The sequence below is a fragment of the Lutra lutra genome, chromosome 8, assembly GCF_902655055.1.
Source record: "Lutra lutra chromosome 8, mLutLut1.2, whole genome shotgun sequence".
Taxonomy (NCBI): Eukaryota; Metazoa; Chordata; class Mammalia; order Carnivora; family Mustelidae; genus Lutra; species Lutra lutra.
Window position 1 is genome coordinate 37979463 of NC_062285.1, and position 18329 is coordinate 37997791.

An 18329-nucleotide genomic window follows, 5' to 3' on the forward strand; every position below is an offset into this window, starting at 1 on the left:
GTCAAAATCAAATCACCATTTTCTAAACAATGACTATCAAAAGAACCTTATATAAAGGAAAATAGGCTTCTGTGGTTATTAAATTACCATCTAGCTTTTGAAAAGCCATTACCTTGGTGTCTCAGATATTTTATAATTTTATTAAAATAAAGCACTTAAGAGATATTTTCATTAATCTTTTCACCCTTACTTACTGTACAGGAAGAACTAGCCATGAATGAACTATTTTGGAAAAAGTTAACACAAATAGCTGAACTACAAATACTGCTTTTATAAGCAAAAGATATAAAAAAATCAACTCAACTTTTTCCTCAGTATCATTAAAATATGAATATGGGCACTAAATTGGTTAACAAGTTTAAAGAAACACAATGGCCAGAAATAATTAAAAAATATAAATAAAGCAGCAAGTTTATATGTTTAGTATATATCCAAACATGTATTAGCAGTTTATGTGAAATAAACAAGAGTATTTACCAAATATTTCAAGATATTTGCAATAAAAACTGACTTCTAATATTTTTAGCAACAACTAAAATACTCAAAGAACAAGACCATAAGAAATATCATTTCTAATACAGCTATGCTGGTTAAGTAACAAAATACAAGATAAAATTTTAAAGGACTAAATGTCAATTTTCATAAAATAGTCAGATATTAAAAGTACCTCAAACCAAACAGAAAAGACTTCAAAAACCCAAATTTCTTTGTTCAGCAACAGCAAAAGAATTATGGTTTGTAAAGGGTACTAATAAAAGAAACCACAGAAAGGAAGGCCCTAACATTTTTTTTAAAGGAAGTAGTATACTTAATTTACTGTAGCATCAGCTCTTTTACATTTTATTTTAACAGACTAGTCTAGGTTAGAGATGGCCAGAAAAACAATGTGAACTATACATGCAATGTTAAATTTTCAAGTAGTCACATTTTAAAAAGTAATAAGAATCAGCTGAAATTAATAATATATTTACCCAATATATCCAAATATGATCATTTCATGTAATCAATTTTTTAAATTGGAATATTTTAACTTTGTTTTTTACTAAGTCTTCAAAATTCGGTGTGCAATTCACACACACACATCTCAAACTGGATGCTAAATATTCTGAAAGTTTTATTTACTTATATGAGAGAGAGAGATCAAGAGTGCGCACACAAGCATGGGCAAGTGGGGGGAGGGGCAGAGGGAGAGGGAGAGAAGAGAATCCCAAGCAGACTCCCTGCTGAGTGTGGAGCCAGACCTGGGGCTCAATCCCACGACCCATGAGTTCATGACCATAGCTAAAATCACCAGTCAGACCCTTAATTGACTGAGGCCCCTGGATGCTAAATTTTTATCAGAAAAAACACAGAAAACAGATACTGAATTTGATACTAAGACTCACAGAATTTATCTGCATTTATTAGGAATGATTTTGAATGTGAGTGAGGTAATTACTAAACTTCTCCTATGATTTCAAAGTAAAATCAGGTCAGTTTATATCACTTGTTTTCCTTTAAGGCTAAAAAGTGCACATCATATCCCCAAAGCAACAGTAGAAAGAATGTCAAAGTAAAAACAGTAAATTAATTTTAAAAAAGAGTACCACTGCCAGAGAGGAAGATATTAGAGGAAAGGATGGCAGCTCTGCTGTAGTGAGAAGGGTCCCAAAGGGGACTTCAGCCCAGTTGAGCTAAGAGATTATATTCCTATTCATATTTTTACTCTCAATACTTTTGACACCAACTGCATTGTACTTCTCACACCAGCAACAAATTTTTCAATTCTCTGGAAGTCATTCCTGACACTAAACTACCTGAAGTTAGTGCAAAGCATACAGATTAAGGGCTCAGTCCCACAAAAGTGCCCCCACTTCAGATGATAGCTCCAAGTCCCAGGATAACTGCCACCTATACTTCTGACCAACGTGCTATAGATCAGGAGTTCCCATGACCCCCTCCTCACATTTGATAATTTGCTTGAACGGCTCAAAGAACTCCAGTTTACTTACCAGTTAATGCTAAAGGATACAATCTAAAGTCAGCCAGATGGCAGATACCTAGGGCAAAATATCACTCTGGAAATTCCAAGAAGTTTACAAGTTCTGTGTCAGGAGCCAGGGGCAAAGATCAAATATATATTTCTTATTATGCCACTTCCATATAAACAGGAGCTCTGCAAATTCGTCCATATATTTAGCAAGATCAGAACTGAGTTTCTCACTACTGGAAAAGGGAAGCATACATGTAGGAAAAAGGGAAAGCTATAATGAACTCTATGTTGAACTGGAATTAGATCTATCAATGTGAACTTGATATATACACATATTAAATGTGTATATACACATTTATATATATACACATACAAGAAAAAGAGCACAAACACTCATGCATACATATAAATACTTCCTAACTCTTCACTAAAAAATCTCGAAATAGTGATGTCCCAACAGCCATGAGTACACACTGCTTTCTGAATCCTATTCTATACTATAAGGAACCTGCTTCCTTTGGAGAAATGGCTGGTCCAGGGCCAGGCTGGGGAAAGAACATCTGGTGCAAAAAATAAGAACATCATCAAAAAACAATAGGGGCATGTTAATAAAAAGGACACAGAAGGCAGCTTCTGGCCCAATCTGGGACAACTGTTAAATATTTCATAGTGGGCGCCTGGGTGGCTCAGTGGGTTAAGCCGCTGCCTTCGGCTCAGGTCATGATCTCAGTGTCCTGGGATCAAGTCCCACATCGGGCTCTCTGCTCAGCAAGAAGCCTGCTTCCCTCTCTCTCTCTGCCTGCCTCTCCGTCTACTTGTGATCTCTCTCTGTCAAATAAATAAATAAAAAAAAAAAATCTTAAAAAAAAATATTTCATAGTAAAAAGGCTTTTTTTTTTTTTTAAAGATTTATTTATTTATTTATTTGACAGAGAGAGATCACAAGTAGGCAGAGAGGCAAGCAGAGAGAGAGGAAGGGAAGCAGGCTTCCCGCCGAGCAGCGAGCCCGATGCGGGACTCGATCCCAGGACTCTGGGATCATGACCTGAGCCGAAGGCAGCGGCTTAACCCACTGAGCCACCCAGGCGCCCCGTAAAAAGGCTTTTTTAAGGTATTAGTGTATCTATCACATAAAGACAAGAGGAAAAAACTTCTGTTGTGTAATAGTTAGCTAAGTACTGGCTGTTAAAGAAGTCATCTTGTGACGAGGGTTAAGGATGACAGATGTTTAAAACATTAAATAAGATACTCAAGCAGAGTACATACACAGTAAGATCTGGGAAAGCGTGTAATAGTGGCATTTATGGCAAATAGGGAAGTTTCACTTCTATCCTTATAAGAGGGATAGAAAATGGTCAAGATTCTCCCCAGCAGAATATCACTATGCCCCACCCCTCCACTTATGTGAGGTGGGGGAGTATCTCTAGAGATAAAGATGCTGGTACTAATGTAACACAGACAATTTGTCCAACAAAAGTAGTATCTAAACTAGTACCTCCATATAACAGGGTGCCTGGTCAAACAGAACAAATATTTAAGTTGAGATCGTACCATTTAAAAATTGCTAGTGGCTTTTTTTTGGTCCAGGCGGAAAAAAGGAATGCACCTGAGCATCACCTTCTTTGTTCTGGGAAGAACCACTTGAGTGGCCCTTCTCAGTAATGTAATTGAGGCAAATAGATTATCTTTTGCCCTAGAGAAGGTCCATACCAGGCTCTATTTTTGACTTGATAAAACCATCCCTACCAATAATATTTAATGGTAATGAGCTAAGAGAAAGTGCGTAGAAATATGCAAAAAAGGGGGGGAGGGGCTTTCTTAGGTAAGTGTGCAGACTCCGAGGCCTTTCAAGTTTACTGTTTTTAGAAACTGATAGACTAAAATGGCCCTAAAGGAGGTCCACTAGCTGGGGAGTTTCCCCTATCCTCAACATCTACAATAACGGAACTTACCTTGAAGGAAGACAACGAAAGCCTAAACCTATGCCTAGGATGAAAGAAGGAAGCTGAAAACCCCTACAGACCAGTTACTCTAAACAAAACAAGAACATTTTGAACAATCTGCCACACTTTGAAGCAAGATCTATGTGCCAAAATATGTATTACCCCTGGTATAAAAGGGTAAGGAACTATCTGACTTCAAAGAACCATTTTAGTCTAAAGAACATCCAGGAATTCAGGCCTATGGGATGATATGCTTATTAGTCTGTCCTGGTGCATACACAGGCCAATAATATCAACTGATATACTTTAAGTGTTTTGCTAAATTAATACAAAGTTTTGATATTTCAAGAAGAAAATCTCACTTATCTGGAAATCTTACTAGAGGTGAGATAACATCTTATTCCCATAACAATGCTGAATAAATGAAACGTTCCAGGGGATTTCAAAACATAATTATGTAATTTAAATGAGACTTCTACTTGGAGCTCATACAGACAAGAGAGCCAAATCCTTCTCAATACCATATGTAATATGTCAAAGTACACAGTAGGGGGAAAAAAAAGGTAAGATTTTTTTTAAAAATCAAGGAAAAAGTCAATTCCTACCATCAGCATTAAGAACTAAACTAACAAACTATAACTTCAATCTCTAAAGTAAATAAAACTAAGTCCTATGGAAGTTATACAATAACAATTAACATGCTGATCTATTCATATACTCCAGTATCCTTAATTCTGCTTTCCTGGTTGAGTAAAAAAAATCACAATGGTGCCTAACAATTTTAGGAATTTAATTTTTACTAACAATGTAATACTAGAAAATGAACAATCTTTATACACAGAAGTTTCTAAAGACCATTGACAACACTAACTACTAACACTACAGCCATTCAATTTATCTGTTAGATGGAAATTTGATACAGGCCACAGAAATAACACTGCTTTACCTTAAGTACTTAAGTCTGTGATAACCAATGCATGTAAATAGCATCTAAAAAACTCTGAACACTGGGGCACCTGGGTGGCTCAGTCCTTAAGTGTCTGCCTTTGGCTCAGGTTGTGATCCCAGGGTCCTGGAATCCAGCCCCACATGGGACTCCCTGCTCCCTGCTTCTCTCTCTCCCACCCCCACTGCTTGTGTCCCCTCTCTCACTGTTTCTGTCAAATAAATAAATAAAATCTTTAAATAAAAATAAAATAAAGAAAATAAAAAACTCTGAGAGCACCAAGAAGTTAATTAAAAAGACTCTGCCATCTCCCTCCTTATAGAATCTACATATAAATACTGGCTAAAAGAACATTTTTTTTTAAAAGAACATTTAAATAGAGATTTATTTCATAAAGTGAAATATAAAGGTGTAAGATGCTCAATGATGAATTATAATTAGTAAATAAAGCAAAAGGACTTAGAATTCCACAAGAATTCAAATTCTTCCTGGTTTAACTGAAGTATTCTGCAGTGGAAAGAAGAAGATATGCCATGATCTTTGGTTATTAAACCTAAGTTAGTTTCTTCAAACATAAAATTAAGAAAATATCTGCCTTGTACTGTGCCTGTTACAAAAAGAAGCTCTCATTAGATAGTATTAGTTATTATTAATACCTTTCCAGATTAATTAGCAAGGGACACTTTGCAAAAAAGGCCTAAAGAAAGGTATGCAGTATTTGGGGCTTTTGTTACAGAAAGGTCCATTTTTACCACATTCTAGAAACAATGCAGTAATTCATAATCTTTATTGTAATAAAATTTAATTGAAATCTGGCTGTTTCTTCAAGTGACACACAAAAATGGTCATTTTAGAGATGCTCACTTAAAAAATATATATCACCATACTATTATGTAAATGAAACATGAAGGCCAGTGATTATAGGAGGAAAAAAAAAACTGTTTAACCAGAACATTCCTTCCAATGAGTATTCTCGTAAGTATTCTGGGATTAGCTGATAAATAGCATGAAGTAAGAAAACATGAAAACTTATTTGGACTAAATCTAACTATCCACAAAAAATAACTAAACTAAATAATATAAATATAATATAATATAAACTAAAATATATAAAATATTATAAAATATAATATAAACTAAAATAACTAAAACTAAAATAATTAGCTTAGAACAAAACCTTAAGATAGATACTGAGGCAGAGAAAGCAGAATACTTTATTTCAATGCTTTAAGTTTTAAAGACCTTTCCTTGCTTATCTATAAATCTCATCCTTGATCATGCCTTCCACTTAGCCAATTTTTCTTGCCCCATACTCACTCAAACTTGTCTGAATAAAAGAAAATAGCCTACTCTATTATCTCTAGTTCTTAACCTTCCTGAGCTATTCCCTTAAATCCACTGCAAATTCTCCACTATTCTGAAACTGTAAAATCACCAAATACCTGGAGCAAATGTGACATAAATGTTAATCTGTTAATTCTACATGTATATGTGAGTTTGTGATAACATCCTTTGTATAGCTCTTGCCCAAAAAAGGAACTATTTTTACTTCATTAATACAGAATATATTTTTAAAATATGTAACTTAAGTTATAAAGGCAACATACTCTGCATGTGTGTGGTGTGTGTATTTGAAGAGGTGAGGGAGCAGCAGAGGGAGACAGAGAATCTTAAGCAGGGTCCATACCCAGTGCACAACAGACCTCACAATCCTGAGATCATGACCTGAGCCAAAATCAAGAGTCAGACATAAACCAACTGAGCCACCCAGGTGCTCCCCAACACTGTATGTTCTTCATGATGTATAAATTACATCTCAATGAAACTGTTAAAAATACACACACACACAAACACACACACACGCACGCGCGCGTCACCCCAAGATCTAGATACAACATGTTCCCATAGAACTTCCTACAAGGATGTAAATGCTCTATATCTGTGCCATCCAATAGGACAGGCACACATGGCTTTTGAGCACTTGAAATATGGCTAGTGTAACTGAATAACTGAGTTTTTAAATTTCATTCATTTTAATTAAGTTAAATAGCCACAGGCGGCTAGTGAACAGTATATAAATCAAGGATGTTACCAGTGACTTACATTTACCCTTGCTCACATCCCCTTAGATAATACTGAATTTTGTTAATGACTTAATAGCCAAATGCAATAAATTTCCAAAGTCTAACTAATCTCTACAACTCTTTTCTAGTCCTTCTAAAATCTGTTCTCCAAAATTACTACTATGCAAATTGGACTTCTCTACTACATTCTTTTCTTAAAATTTTATTCCCTTGATGCTACCATTCTTCTAGTGTTCTATTTAGTTCAACCCCTGGCTTCTTTTTTACCTTTGCCCACCCACTAATTATTCCTATTCTGCCCCAGGAAAATTATCCTCCCCTGTCTCTTACTCTGTTTTTCTCTGTATATTTATATGTATTCTCTCCCTAGATGATTTCATGTACTTTCATTATTTCAGCCGACTGAATGACTAACATAGACATTTGGGAATCTATAGCTTTACCTTGGACCTATTCTTTGAGCTTCAGTGCCTAATGAACCTCATGGAGGTTTCACAAGTATCTCGCTTAACGTATCAAATTGAATGTATCTCCATAGCCTTTCCTCTCCCCCCAAAAATAAAATCCCTAATTCTTTCTTATTCCTTCCCTCAGTTGACAGCACAATCATCTATCCCTACCCTTTTTTCTGTGCTTCATTTTTGTCTCCAAATGCCAATTCATCACTAAACCCTGAATATTTTATCTCTGAAATATGAAGATTCCTTTCTCTACTGCTGCCCTCATTCAGGCTGTAGAAACCTCATACTACCCCCTAACTAAACTCTATACATCCCCTGTATCCCTTAAACCCATTCTCCACAATTACTACCATGCAAATCTACTTACCTTCTTCGTTTATAATTCTTTAGTTACTCTCCACGGCCTATAGCTGAGTTTATTTGTGTGGGAGGCATGTGTGGAAGATTCAAAGAGCATGTAAATATAAACATGATAATGATGTCTAGGAATTCTTCAAAATGTTAAAGAGATGACCTGTGCATTCCAAATTTATCTTAATCCACAATGACCTACCAGTCCAAGCAAGGAGAGTATCCTCACAGAAATGGATATATCAAGTTATTTAGCACAAAACTACTAGCCATTAAGATGATCTTGTCAGGGGTGACTGAGTGGCTCAGTTGGCTAGCGCATGCCTTTGGCTCAGGTCATAATACCAGAATCCTGGGATTGAATCTCACATCAGGCTCCCTGCTCAGCAGGAAATCTGCTTCTCTCTCTCTCTCTCTATATATATATACATATATATCTGTCTCCCCTCCCCCTACTCATGCTCTCTTGCTCACTGTCTCTCTCTCTCTCAAATAAATAAATAAAATCTTAAAAAATAATAAGATGATCCTGTCATTATCCCAAGCAACTTGTTTACGTCTATTAGTAGAGAAAATGATCATCAATAATGATTTGATTTACTAATTAGTTTCATCTCTCACTGTTTGGTTTATGTATTAGTTTGTGTTTAATTAACACAAGACCATCCACTATGCACATACTGACAAAAAAAAAAAATCATCTGTCTCTGAGAAGCAGAACCTTGGCTGCACATTTCTATAGAAATAATTAGTGTGGTTTTTCTTAACTAACAGGAAAATGATGATTATACCAACTACATTTCTAAACACTCTTTAAAAATTACCCCTAAATTCTTAAATTTCTTAAGAATTCTTGAATTCCTAGAAAAACTGTGTTTGCTTTTGAGGACAGTTTACCTGAAGGTTCCTTCCTAAAAATCATTAAGCACATTCATTTAGCATAACACACTTAATACGTCAATCTTGCAATGCCAAGATTCAAGTCACAATGCCAAAAAGCAAATTCTTCATGAAAGTCCATCTGAAAGGCACCTGGGTGGCTCAGCCAGGTAATTTTGGCTTAGGTCATGATGTCAGGATTGTGAGGTAAATTGTGTGGTGGGCGCGAACCCTGCTTAAGATTATCTCCCTCCCTCTGCTCCCCACTCAAAAAAAAAAAAAAGAGAGAGAGAGAGAAAAGAAACCCCATCTGAAAATCTAAATTAATATAAATTAAGGTGGAGATAGGATCAATTATGTCCAATCACAAAACCAAGCAAATTATTGACATCATTCCTCTCATGTAGACTATCATTAACCAACCTTTTAAAAAGTACACATAAGGGGCGCCTGGGCGGCTCAGTGGGTTAAAGCCTCTGCCTTCAGCTCAGGTCATAATCCCAGGGTTCTGGGATCGAGCCCCGCATTGGGCTCTCTGCTCAGCAGGGAGCCGGCTTCCTTCCCCCACTCCACCTGCTTCCTTCCCCCCTTCTGCCTGCTTCCTCCCCACCTCTCCGCCTGCCTCTCTGCCTACTTGTGATCTCTGTCTGTCAGATAAATAAATAAAAATCTTAAAAAAAAAAAAAATACACACAATATTAAGTCTACACCTGATAAAGACACCATACTCTCCCAAATAAAAGCACTCTCAAGAAGAGCTTCTGGCAACTTCTCTTCAGTCTGAAAAGCTGCTCCCGTTTGTCTTAAGATTTGATAAAATTCCTAAAAATGAAAAACCAAAAATCTCCTAAACCCAACTTTATTTTTTCTAACTAGAAACCTTATTTTATTTTTTGCTAATTTTTATTTGGGTTAATCCAGTTGAGGTCAATTAGGAAAGGGTGGGAATTGAGGAAAGAATCTGTCAGTATTAGAATCTGGGTGCTATTCTCTTCCAGACTTTTAAAATTTTGCTTTTTAACTTTTACAGAGCTAAACAAAGTAGTGAAAAAAGGAATTATATCATCTTTCCAATGCAGCTTTTTTTAAACTCAATTATAATTCCAGTGCCTTTTCCCCAATTTTCTATTGCATGTCCTAAAGACCAACTTTAAGAAGTTTAAAATATCCAACCAATTTGTAACAAGTGACAACATAAGTCCTTTAAAAAATGGATTTTTTAAAGCACCATTATCCTTTTATTATCTATAACACTTTACAAAGTACCTTCACATAGTTTTTCAGTTATCTTCAGCAATCCAGTTAAGTCATATTACTAATAATAAATCAGCATTACAAATTTAAGTTCCTTACTCAGAGTCAGATAATTGAGTAACAGAGAACCCAAATGTTCTACAACTATTTCTAACTTAGAAAAGAACATAGTATTTATTAAAGTATATTGAGAATCTACTTATATCTTCAAAGAACTCAAGGACTCGTTAAGGAGACCGAATATAAACAATTTCGAATCATTCTGAAGAACACCACAAGAATGATCCCAAAAGAAAAAAGATCTCAGCAAATTCTGGAAGGTAATAATTCAAAAAGGCTGGCATTTGAGAAAGTGACAGGTCATAAAATTATAAAGTTAGGCAGAAGACGGGTAAAGCTAAAGAATTTCAAAGCACTGATGACAACATGTTCAACTCCAAAGTTCCCCCATAAGAATGATAGCAACAGTAAGAGTTTTGCTACATGAATTTTCAAGCTTAAGTATAGACAAATCAAACAAAATGTTCACAAATATCCTCAAAAAGACAACCTAAAAAGATGCTGTATCATCACAGTTAATACTTATGTGCGAGGCCCTGTCCCTAATGTTTTACACTTATATAATTCATTTAGCTGTCACAACTCTATAAAGTAGGTACTCTTATTAAATCCCATTTTATCAATAGAAAACTAACACAGAGGTTGCCCAGTCACACAATCATTAGCAGAGTCAGAATTTGAATTCAGGCAGTTATGTTCTTAATGACTGTGTTATACTGCAGAAAATAATGCCCTCTTCAAACCTAAATTTAGGTCATGCATGGTAAGTCTCACCTATGCCTGCACACTACAGTAGTTCTGTTAAGAAAAGAGAAAAAAAGAAAAAACCAAAAAAATTCCTCAAATAAAATGCAAGATGCTAAAAATAAATAAATACAAAGAACTGGTACAGCAAAACCTAGTAACTATTATGAGTTTTTTCATGTTATACTAACATTTTCAGAAATTATAATTTGAGCATAACCACTCTTGCTTTTACAGCTTTATCTAAAAAACTTAAGAGCTACTAGAAAACCCAAATAACAGGTTTAGAGTAATTTCTGAAAATGAGAGCTCAGTTTTAGTTGAATGTTTCCATAGAGATTAAGTAGAATGACTTTCAAGTGACCGGAATCTTGCACTAAAACATAAATATCAAGAAATGAACTCAATCACCATACAACAGATTCCTCATTTGTTTTACACAAAAACAACCTTACACTAAGAATAACTGTGATAGTTAAGATACTTAAGGTGAGGAAAAAAAAGTAATAGAAAAGGAAAACATTTAAACCCTTACCACTAAGAAAAATCATTGAAAAGTCAACTTAAATATAATTCTCAATTCCTGTACCACAAAGATTACTTCCTACAGCAATAAATTTACATAGAGTTTAAATCATACCTAACCAAAATTATGCTGTCTTTAATCCCACTGTCTCGTTAGGAGGGAAAAAGGATTACCTCAAACAAGTTACCAATCATTCTTTAATTTGCAAAGCAGCAACACTTGAGTTTTCTCAATGTTGCCCATACTTGTCAGTGATTGAGACTTTAAAATAAACAAGAAAAACCTCCAAAGACTATTCCCTGAAATCTTGTTCTGGGACTGAAAATTACTAAAGATTCTCATCCTGAAAAACAAGGAATTTGGCACAAATGTAAAAAATAAAAGCAAAAAACACATCAATGTTCAAATGGAAGATTCAGGAGTTATTTTAAGAACTAAAGCAAAGAAATCACAGAACCACATCACATTTCTGCAGCATTGCTAAACTTTATAAAACATTAATAAAAACCTGTACACTTGAAACTAATGTAACATTGTGTGTCAACTACACTTCAACTTAAAAAAAGAAAATTAAGTTAAAAAAAATTATTATCATATACTCATGATGAGACATGACCCTTAATTAACAACAACAACAACAAAAAGAACCCAGAGCAAAGCAAACACTAAGAACACTGGAGCTTAAACAAAATTTGACTTCCCCTTCCAAGTTGATCAGGAAACAATCTCATCAATATACAAAGTGAATATACAAAGTATCAAATTATCAAGTGAACTCTACAGAAGCAATTTGGGGAGAATGTACTTAAAGTGAAGTAAAATCATTTACAAATCTGTGTATAAATACATATTCATAAAAAAAATTATGCTACATTTCTTAAAAAACTAAGATCTGTACATAGAAAAGCAATGTAAACTCTGCAAAGTCCAGCAATAACATTTTCTGACCAAGGCAACTGAGTGTCAAAATTAAGGTGCATCATTTGCCTAATAAAATCAAGTAAAGAAATCTGCATCTTAAAAGGCCAAAGTTAGGACTTAAGATCCTGTGGTATCAAAGTATTAACTAATATTATTTACTAGGAATTGATACTTGTTTTAGTAGATAACTATGCATACTATGACTCTAAAAATTAGCCTAATGGAAACAAATTTGATTTGTATACCACATTCCCTCATTCTCCATCCCAAAAAAGTCTATTTACATATTTGAATTGATAAAATCAATACCCAAACCAAAGTACTGAATTTGCTATGGTTATAGAATTCTGAAGAAATCTGACCGTGACTTCCACACCAAAATACAACTACTTCATTTGAGATGTACTAATCAGCATCTACTAAACTACAAATGCTTTAACATTTCCCAAATCATTAGACCCTAACCAGTTTTTTTCGGGGCTCCTAGGTGGCTCAGTCAGTTAAACATCTGCCTTCTACTCAGGCCATGAGCTCAGGGTCCTGGGATCAAGGACTGAGCCCCATATTCCGCTCTCTGCTCAGCGGGGAGCCTGCTTGTCTCTCTCCCTCTCCCACTCCCCCTCCTTGTGCTCTCTCTCTCTCACTGTTAAATAAATAAACAAAATCTAAAAAAAAAAAATCCTAACCAGCTTTTTTTTTTAAGATTTTATTTATTTGTTTGAGAAAGAAAGAACACTGAAGGAGGGAGAGACAGACTCCCAGCTGAGCAGAGAGCCCAGCTCAGGGCTCAATCACAGGACCCCTAGATCATGACCTGAGCCCAAGGCAGATGCCCAACCCACTGTGTCATCCAGGTGCCCTGATCCTAACCAGTTTAAAATTTGTCCTTTACCAGTCTAAGTAAGTCATTTACCTGCTCCATGATTTCAGATTCTTTATCCAGTAAGTAGCTGGGCAGAATAACCTAAGATTTCTTACAATTTCAATACACTAAGATTTTTAACTCAACAACTGAATACAATACTTCTCCTACCTTCCTACAGACAAGTATGTATGTTAGGAGTATACTTTCAGTGAGAAAAGCTTTGCTTTCTTCCCAATGCTTTAATAATCCCTTGACTTGTCCTTTAATTTGTATCCAAAGACAAGAACTCAAACACTCACCTAATGAACACATTAGGCAAATGTCCTGGGTCAAGAAACCAAAAATGCTGCCCAACTACTGCTATAAAGGATCCTGGGGCTAGGAAAATCACATTTAAAAAAAAAAAAAAATTGTATAAACAGGGTCAAATGACACATGAAAGTTTCTAAAGCAGGGTACCACTCAATGAGCTAGGATTTATTTGGTTCTACAGCCAAATCCTCAACTGGCTTAAAAATAATATGGTGGGGCGCCTGGGTGGCTCAGTGGGTTAAGCCGCTGCCTTCAGCTCAGGTCATGATCTCGGAGTCCTGGGATCGAGTCCCGCATTGGGCTCTCTGCTCAGCAGGGAGCCTGCTTCCTCCTGTCTCTCTGCCTGCCTCTCTGCCTGCTTGTGATCTCTGTCAAATAAATAAATAAAAAAAAATCTTAAAAAAAAATTAATAATATGGTGATATTATACATAAGGCATCAGATATTCTTTAATTTGACCATGCCCGTCTAGACATAGAACAAAAATCCAAAAAGCAATGAGTTCAAAGAAAAACTGAGAAGCTTAGACAAAATTATTATGACATTAGACAAACTGATTTTTCCACTGTATCATTAGTTCCAAGATAAATAAACAATCAAAAAATGCCAGGTGAGGGGCGCCTGGATGGCTCAGGTGGTTAACTGGCTGCCTTTGGCTCAGGTCATGATCCCAGGGTTCTGGGATCCAACCCCACAACAGGCTCCCTGCTGGGGGAGGGGCGATGTCTGCAAGCCCCTCTCCCTTTGCCCCTCCCCCCCCACCTTGTCCACTCATGCTCACTCAAATAAATAAGTAAAATCATTTTTTAAAAATTCCAGGTAATTAAGGAAAACACACACATTACATTCTGATGAATCTTCAAAGTTAAATCATTGAAACTAACAAAATTAATCCATAAAGTGCTCAAAATTTACTTGGGCCCAGTCTTAAGAAAGTAAGGTAACCAATTAAAAATATATAGATCTATAAAGCACCTATTCAAACGTAAAACCTTACAAAAGAATAAAATCCAGGGGCGCCTAGGTGGTTCAGTGGGTTGGGGCCTCTGCCTTCAGCTCAGGTCATGATCTCAGGGTCCTGGGATCCAGGCCCACATCAGGCTCTCTGCTCAGCAGGGAGCCTGCTTCCCCTCTTCTCTCTCTCTGCCTGCCTCTCTGTCTACTTGTGATCTTTCTCTGTCAAATAAATAAATAAAATCTTAAAAAAAAAAAAAAAAAAAAGAATAAAATCCAAGATCAGCAGCAATAGGCACCCCAAGTACAAAAGCAAAAAAAAAAAAAAAGTGTCCTCGTGTAAACCAAAATTTTTGCCTGTAAACCTGTAAACCAAAGGAATCAGAACTAAGTTTTTGAGTATGACTGACCAATAGGAATAAAGTTATAGTTTGACAAGATTTTTTTCAAAAAGGCCTGCACCCTTGCCAATAGAAACCACCATAAAATTTAGTAGTTTTTATTTCACAATGCCTTAGAAGTTCTACATCATTTACTGTAAAGCTTAAGAAATTATTATGTTCCTAAAGAACTTGCAGTTTTTAAGTTCACTTCCTTCCACATATTGACTTCCCTTCACTTTTGATATGGCCTTGGTCATTTGGAAGATGGCATTCAAAGGGTTAACATATTAGTTCATGGATAAAATAAACTCCTATTACTCAGTCATTTTCATATTCTATTTTGATCCATTTGGCCCATTTTCTTGACAAGAAGAATATGGATAATGGCATTTTTCCTGTATACTGTAACTGACTTTTTCATTCAGTCTAACTCTGATTCTTCCAATAACCTCCGTTCACTTCCAGATGAGGGCAACACTCAATCAAGCTGCTATAGGTCAAACAACAAGTTGCCCAAATCTGGCTATTTAAACATAGAATATACTTGTCAACCAGAAATGACACACCATTATTTACACCATGAAAACCTCCCTGAGAGGTTAAAAGCAAAGCATTGTGAGTCCTTTGGACTCTTGGGAAAGACTGGCTTAAAAACCTTTCATAACAAGTTTAAAACAACCACAGTGACATTACAACTCTCAAAGCACTTACACAGTTTTACATGGGCTCTTGTACTAGTCACTGTATAGTGAGTGGGATGAAGACTTACTAGTTTTAATTTATGCTGTCAGAGAACTTTTAGCTACCAAAAAGCTTAAGCATCATCAAGAGGGACGATAGCAAACACTTACTGTACCTTTCTAGTACGAAGGCATTTATCCAGAGAAGAAAGTCTTTTTTATAGTTTATATTAAATGCCTGTGCAATCACCAACTAAGATATAGCCCAAGTAAGGTCATTCAGGAACAAGGTCGTTCTTACTTTAAAAGTACAGCCTGATCTCAGGCATGGAAACTCGCATGTAACACACCAGCAGCTCAACAGTGCAGAGCCTCCAGTGAGACTGAAATGCAAAGGGCAAGAAGCCTCTGTACTTTCCTAACTCAGAAACTTTCCCACTAACTTCGAGTTTCCTGCCAGACTTAAAAGAGTAACAAGTAGGTAAAGCGTCTGTACTAAGATGATTTTCATCACTCACTCCCCTCTAGTAGCAAACCTCTTTTTGGCTACCAGTAATTCTTATCCTACGTTGGTCATGCCCCAAATTCTACTTTCAATTCTTTCAAAAGTTGGCCTCCCACCCCTCCCACCGCCCCCGCCGAAGCGAACAGTTAAGAGAATGACCTGTAGGAGAGAAATTCGATCAACTGGATTCACCCAGCCAAATGTAGGTCCAAACCACCGTAAAATAAAGAAGTGGGGCTATACCTGCAGTTCACACCAGGCGACCTCCACAGTAGTTTCAGTGTCCAGACCTTTGTAGACGGTCTTAAAGGAGCCTCTGCCGATCTCGATGTCAAACTTGAGAAAGCGGCCATCATTGGACATTCCCACGGCCTTGGTCTCCAGCTCTTCGATGTCATCCTGTTGCTGGCTCCGCTCCTCCTGCGATTCCTTGGCGCTGCCGCCGCCGCTGCCGCTTCTGGCCGACGGAGGCTCCTCTTTGCTCCCCACATGGTTGGGCGGGGACACTTGGCGATCTCTGATGGTACTGCCGGGGGCTGTCGCGGCGGCAGGGCCCGCTCCGGCTGGCTCCCCGGGGGCGGCAGAGGCGGGAGGGAGCTGCGCTACCTGGGCAGCGGCGGTGGCGGTCAAGGTCTCCTCGCGGTGCGGATCCGGCGGAGTACTCTGAGGCGGGACCGCGGAGGCGGTGGGCTGGGGGAGAGAAAGGGGAAGGCCGGGCAGTTCCAGCGCCGTGGCATTGGAGTCGCAGATGACGCTGCGGCGGAAGAAGCGGTGCTCCGTGGTGGTCGTGGTCGCGGCCGCGCCACGGCTGTCCTTGTCCATAGTGTGGCGGCGACGCCGGTACTCCTCCGTCCGGCCGGTGCCAGCGTCGGACGCCGCGCTGCCCAGTTTTTCTCCCACCGAGGAATCGGAGCTGGAGCCATTCTTGGCGGAAGGCGCCGGCGGCGAGAGGAACAGGGCGCTCGGAGTGCTGCTCTGCTTCTCTGCGGCGCCGCCAGACATGGTCGGTCCGAGGAGCGAGGCGAGCGGGCTCGGACTTGTGAATGAAGAGAGGGCGAGGGGCCGAGCCCGCAGAGCGGCGGCGGGGTGCGGCTCCCGCTACGAGGGCTCCAGCTGCCGGCGGGGTCGGATGCGCCCGGACGGCTCCTCGCTCAGCACTGACAAAACGCCCCGAAGGAGACGCGGGCCACTGGGCCCAGTTGCGGCGGCTGCTGCGGCTCACGAGGCGGGCTCGTCGGCGGGCGGTCGAGGAGCTGAGGCACGGGGGTTAGCGCCTCACGGTCCGCATCCATCCTGCGGCGAGCGGCGGCCGGGAAGCCTGGAGCAGCAGAGGCGCCGCAGTCATGAGGGGCAGGGCAAGGAGCCGGGACCGAGTCGAAGCGGATGCGGCGGATGCGGCGGCGGCTCCAGCTCCCCGGGCTGGGCGGGCTAGGCCCCGGGGGCGGCGGCAACGCGAGGAACGGACGAGCGCGGACTCCCGAGCGGTGGCAGTCCCAGAGCCGACGAGGGTGGGAGGGGCCGAGGAAGGCAAGGGAGGGCCGGCCCGGGGGCTCCGGGTCAGTCAGTCAGTCGGTCGCCTCCTCCCACACGCGCCCCCAGCTAGGGGGACCAGTCTCACAGGGCGCCCATCGCCCGGACAGGAAGGGCCGAAGCCTCGAAGCCTCGGTGCCTGAGGAGCGGGCCCCCCCTTCCCCGAGGCCTCCCTGCCCGCCCCGGGCCTGGCAAACCCCGTCTCCTCCCGGGCCGGTGCCGGGGGCTGACGGAGGGAGGGAACGGTGGGGAGGGGAGGGCCGCTCACCGCGGGGCCCGAGCTCCGCTGCTTCTCTGGGCCGAGAGGAGAGGAGACCGAGAGGATTGGATGATGGGGGTTAGGGAGAGTAAATAGTCACCCCCACCAGGCGCTTTCTGTCACCGAAGATGGGGGTGCAGAGTGGCCGAGTGTGAAGAGCCGCGTCCGCCGGGGAAACTCTCCGCGCTAAATGGCGCCGGGAGTCTGAAGCCTCCACACAGCCCGCTCGGACCCCGCCCCCCGCTGCCCGGGGCGCCCCACCCCCACCCGGCTCTCGGGGCTCTCGCGCAGCCGTGCTAGTACCGAGGTTCTCTGGGATTTGTAGTTTTCGCCCTTGAAGCATGAAAGAGATTGGGAAGGAGGGAGCCTACGACTTCCGTGATGCTCTGTGGTTGCTTTAGCCTGATGCCTCATGGGAGTTGTAGTTTTCTTTGGAAACCGCCCCTTCTGGAAGGCTGATGGGAGCGTCACCGTAGGTCGCTAAACCCCATCCTTAAACGCTAGCTAGGAAAATCATTATTTAGGGTTTAATTGTGGAAAAAGGGCCGGAAGAAAAAAAAAAAAGAGGGAGGCAGAACGAGAGGAGACACTCCCATCATGCTCTGCTGAGGGGAGAGAGCGCTAAGAGGTTGACATGCGATGAAAGATGATCTGTTGTTCATCTTTAATGGAGAGAACCGCAGTAGTGTTGAGTGATTGT

The 18329-nt window shown here is 39.7% G+C and overlaps 1 protein-coding gene across 13 annotated transcripts in view; it reads right to left on the minus strand.

The window, feature by feature from the left end:
- WNK1 (WNK lysine deficient protein kinase 1) overlaps nucleotides 1-17865 on the minus strand; it is a 156636-nt gene extending 138771 nt beyond the window's left edge. For 5 of the 13 annotated variants that reach the window (XM_047741425.1, XM_047741428.1, XM_047741427.1 and 2 more), the window contains exon 1: nucleotides 16084-17863. In XM_047741425.1, the coding sequence (XP_047597381.1) occupies nucleotides 16084-16842 (759 nt within the window). In that variant the 5' untranslated portion in view covers nucleotides 16843-17863. Of the gene's footprint in view, nucleotides 1-16083 lie in introns of all 13 variants that reach the window. The other 8 variants (XM_047741430.1, XM_047741429.1, XM_047741433.1 and 5 more) reach the window with 5 other exon arrangements.
- Nucleotides 17866-18329: the final 464 nt, after the last annotated feature.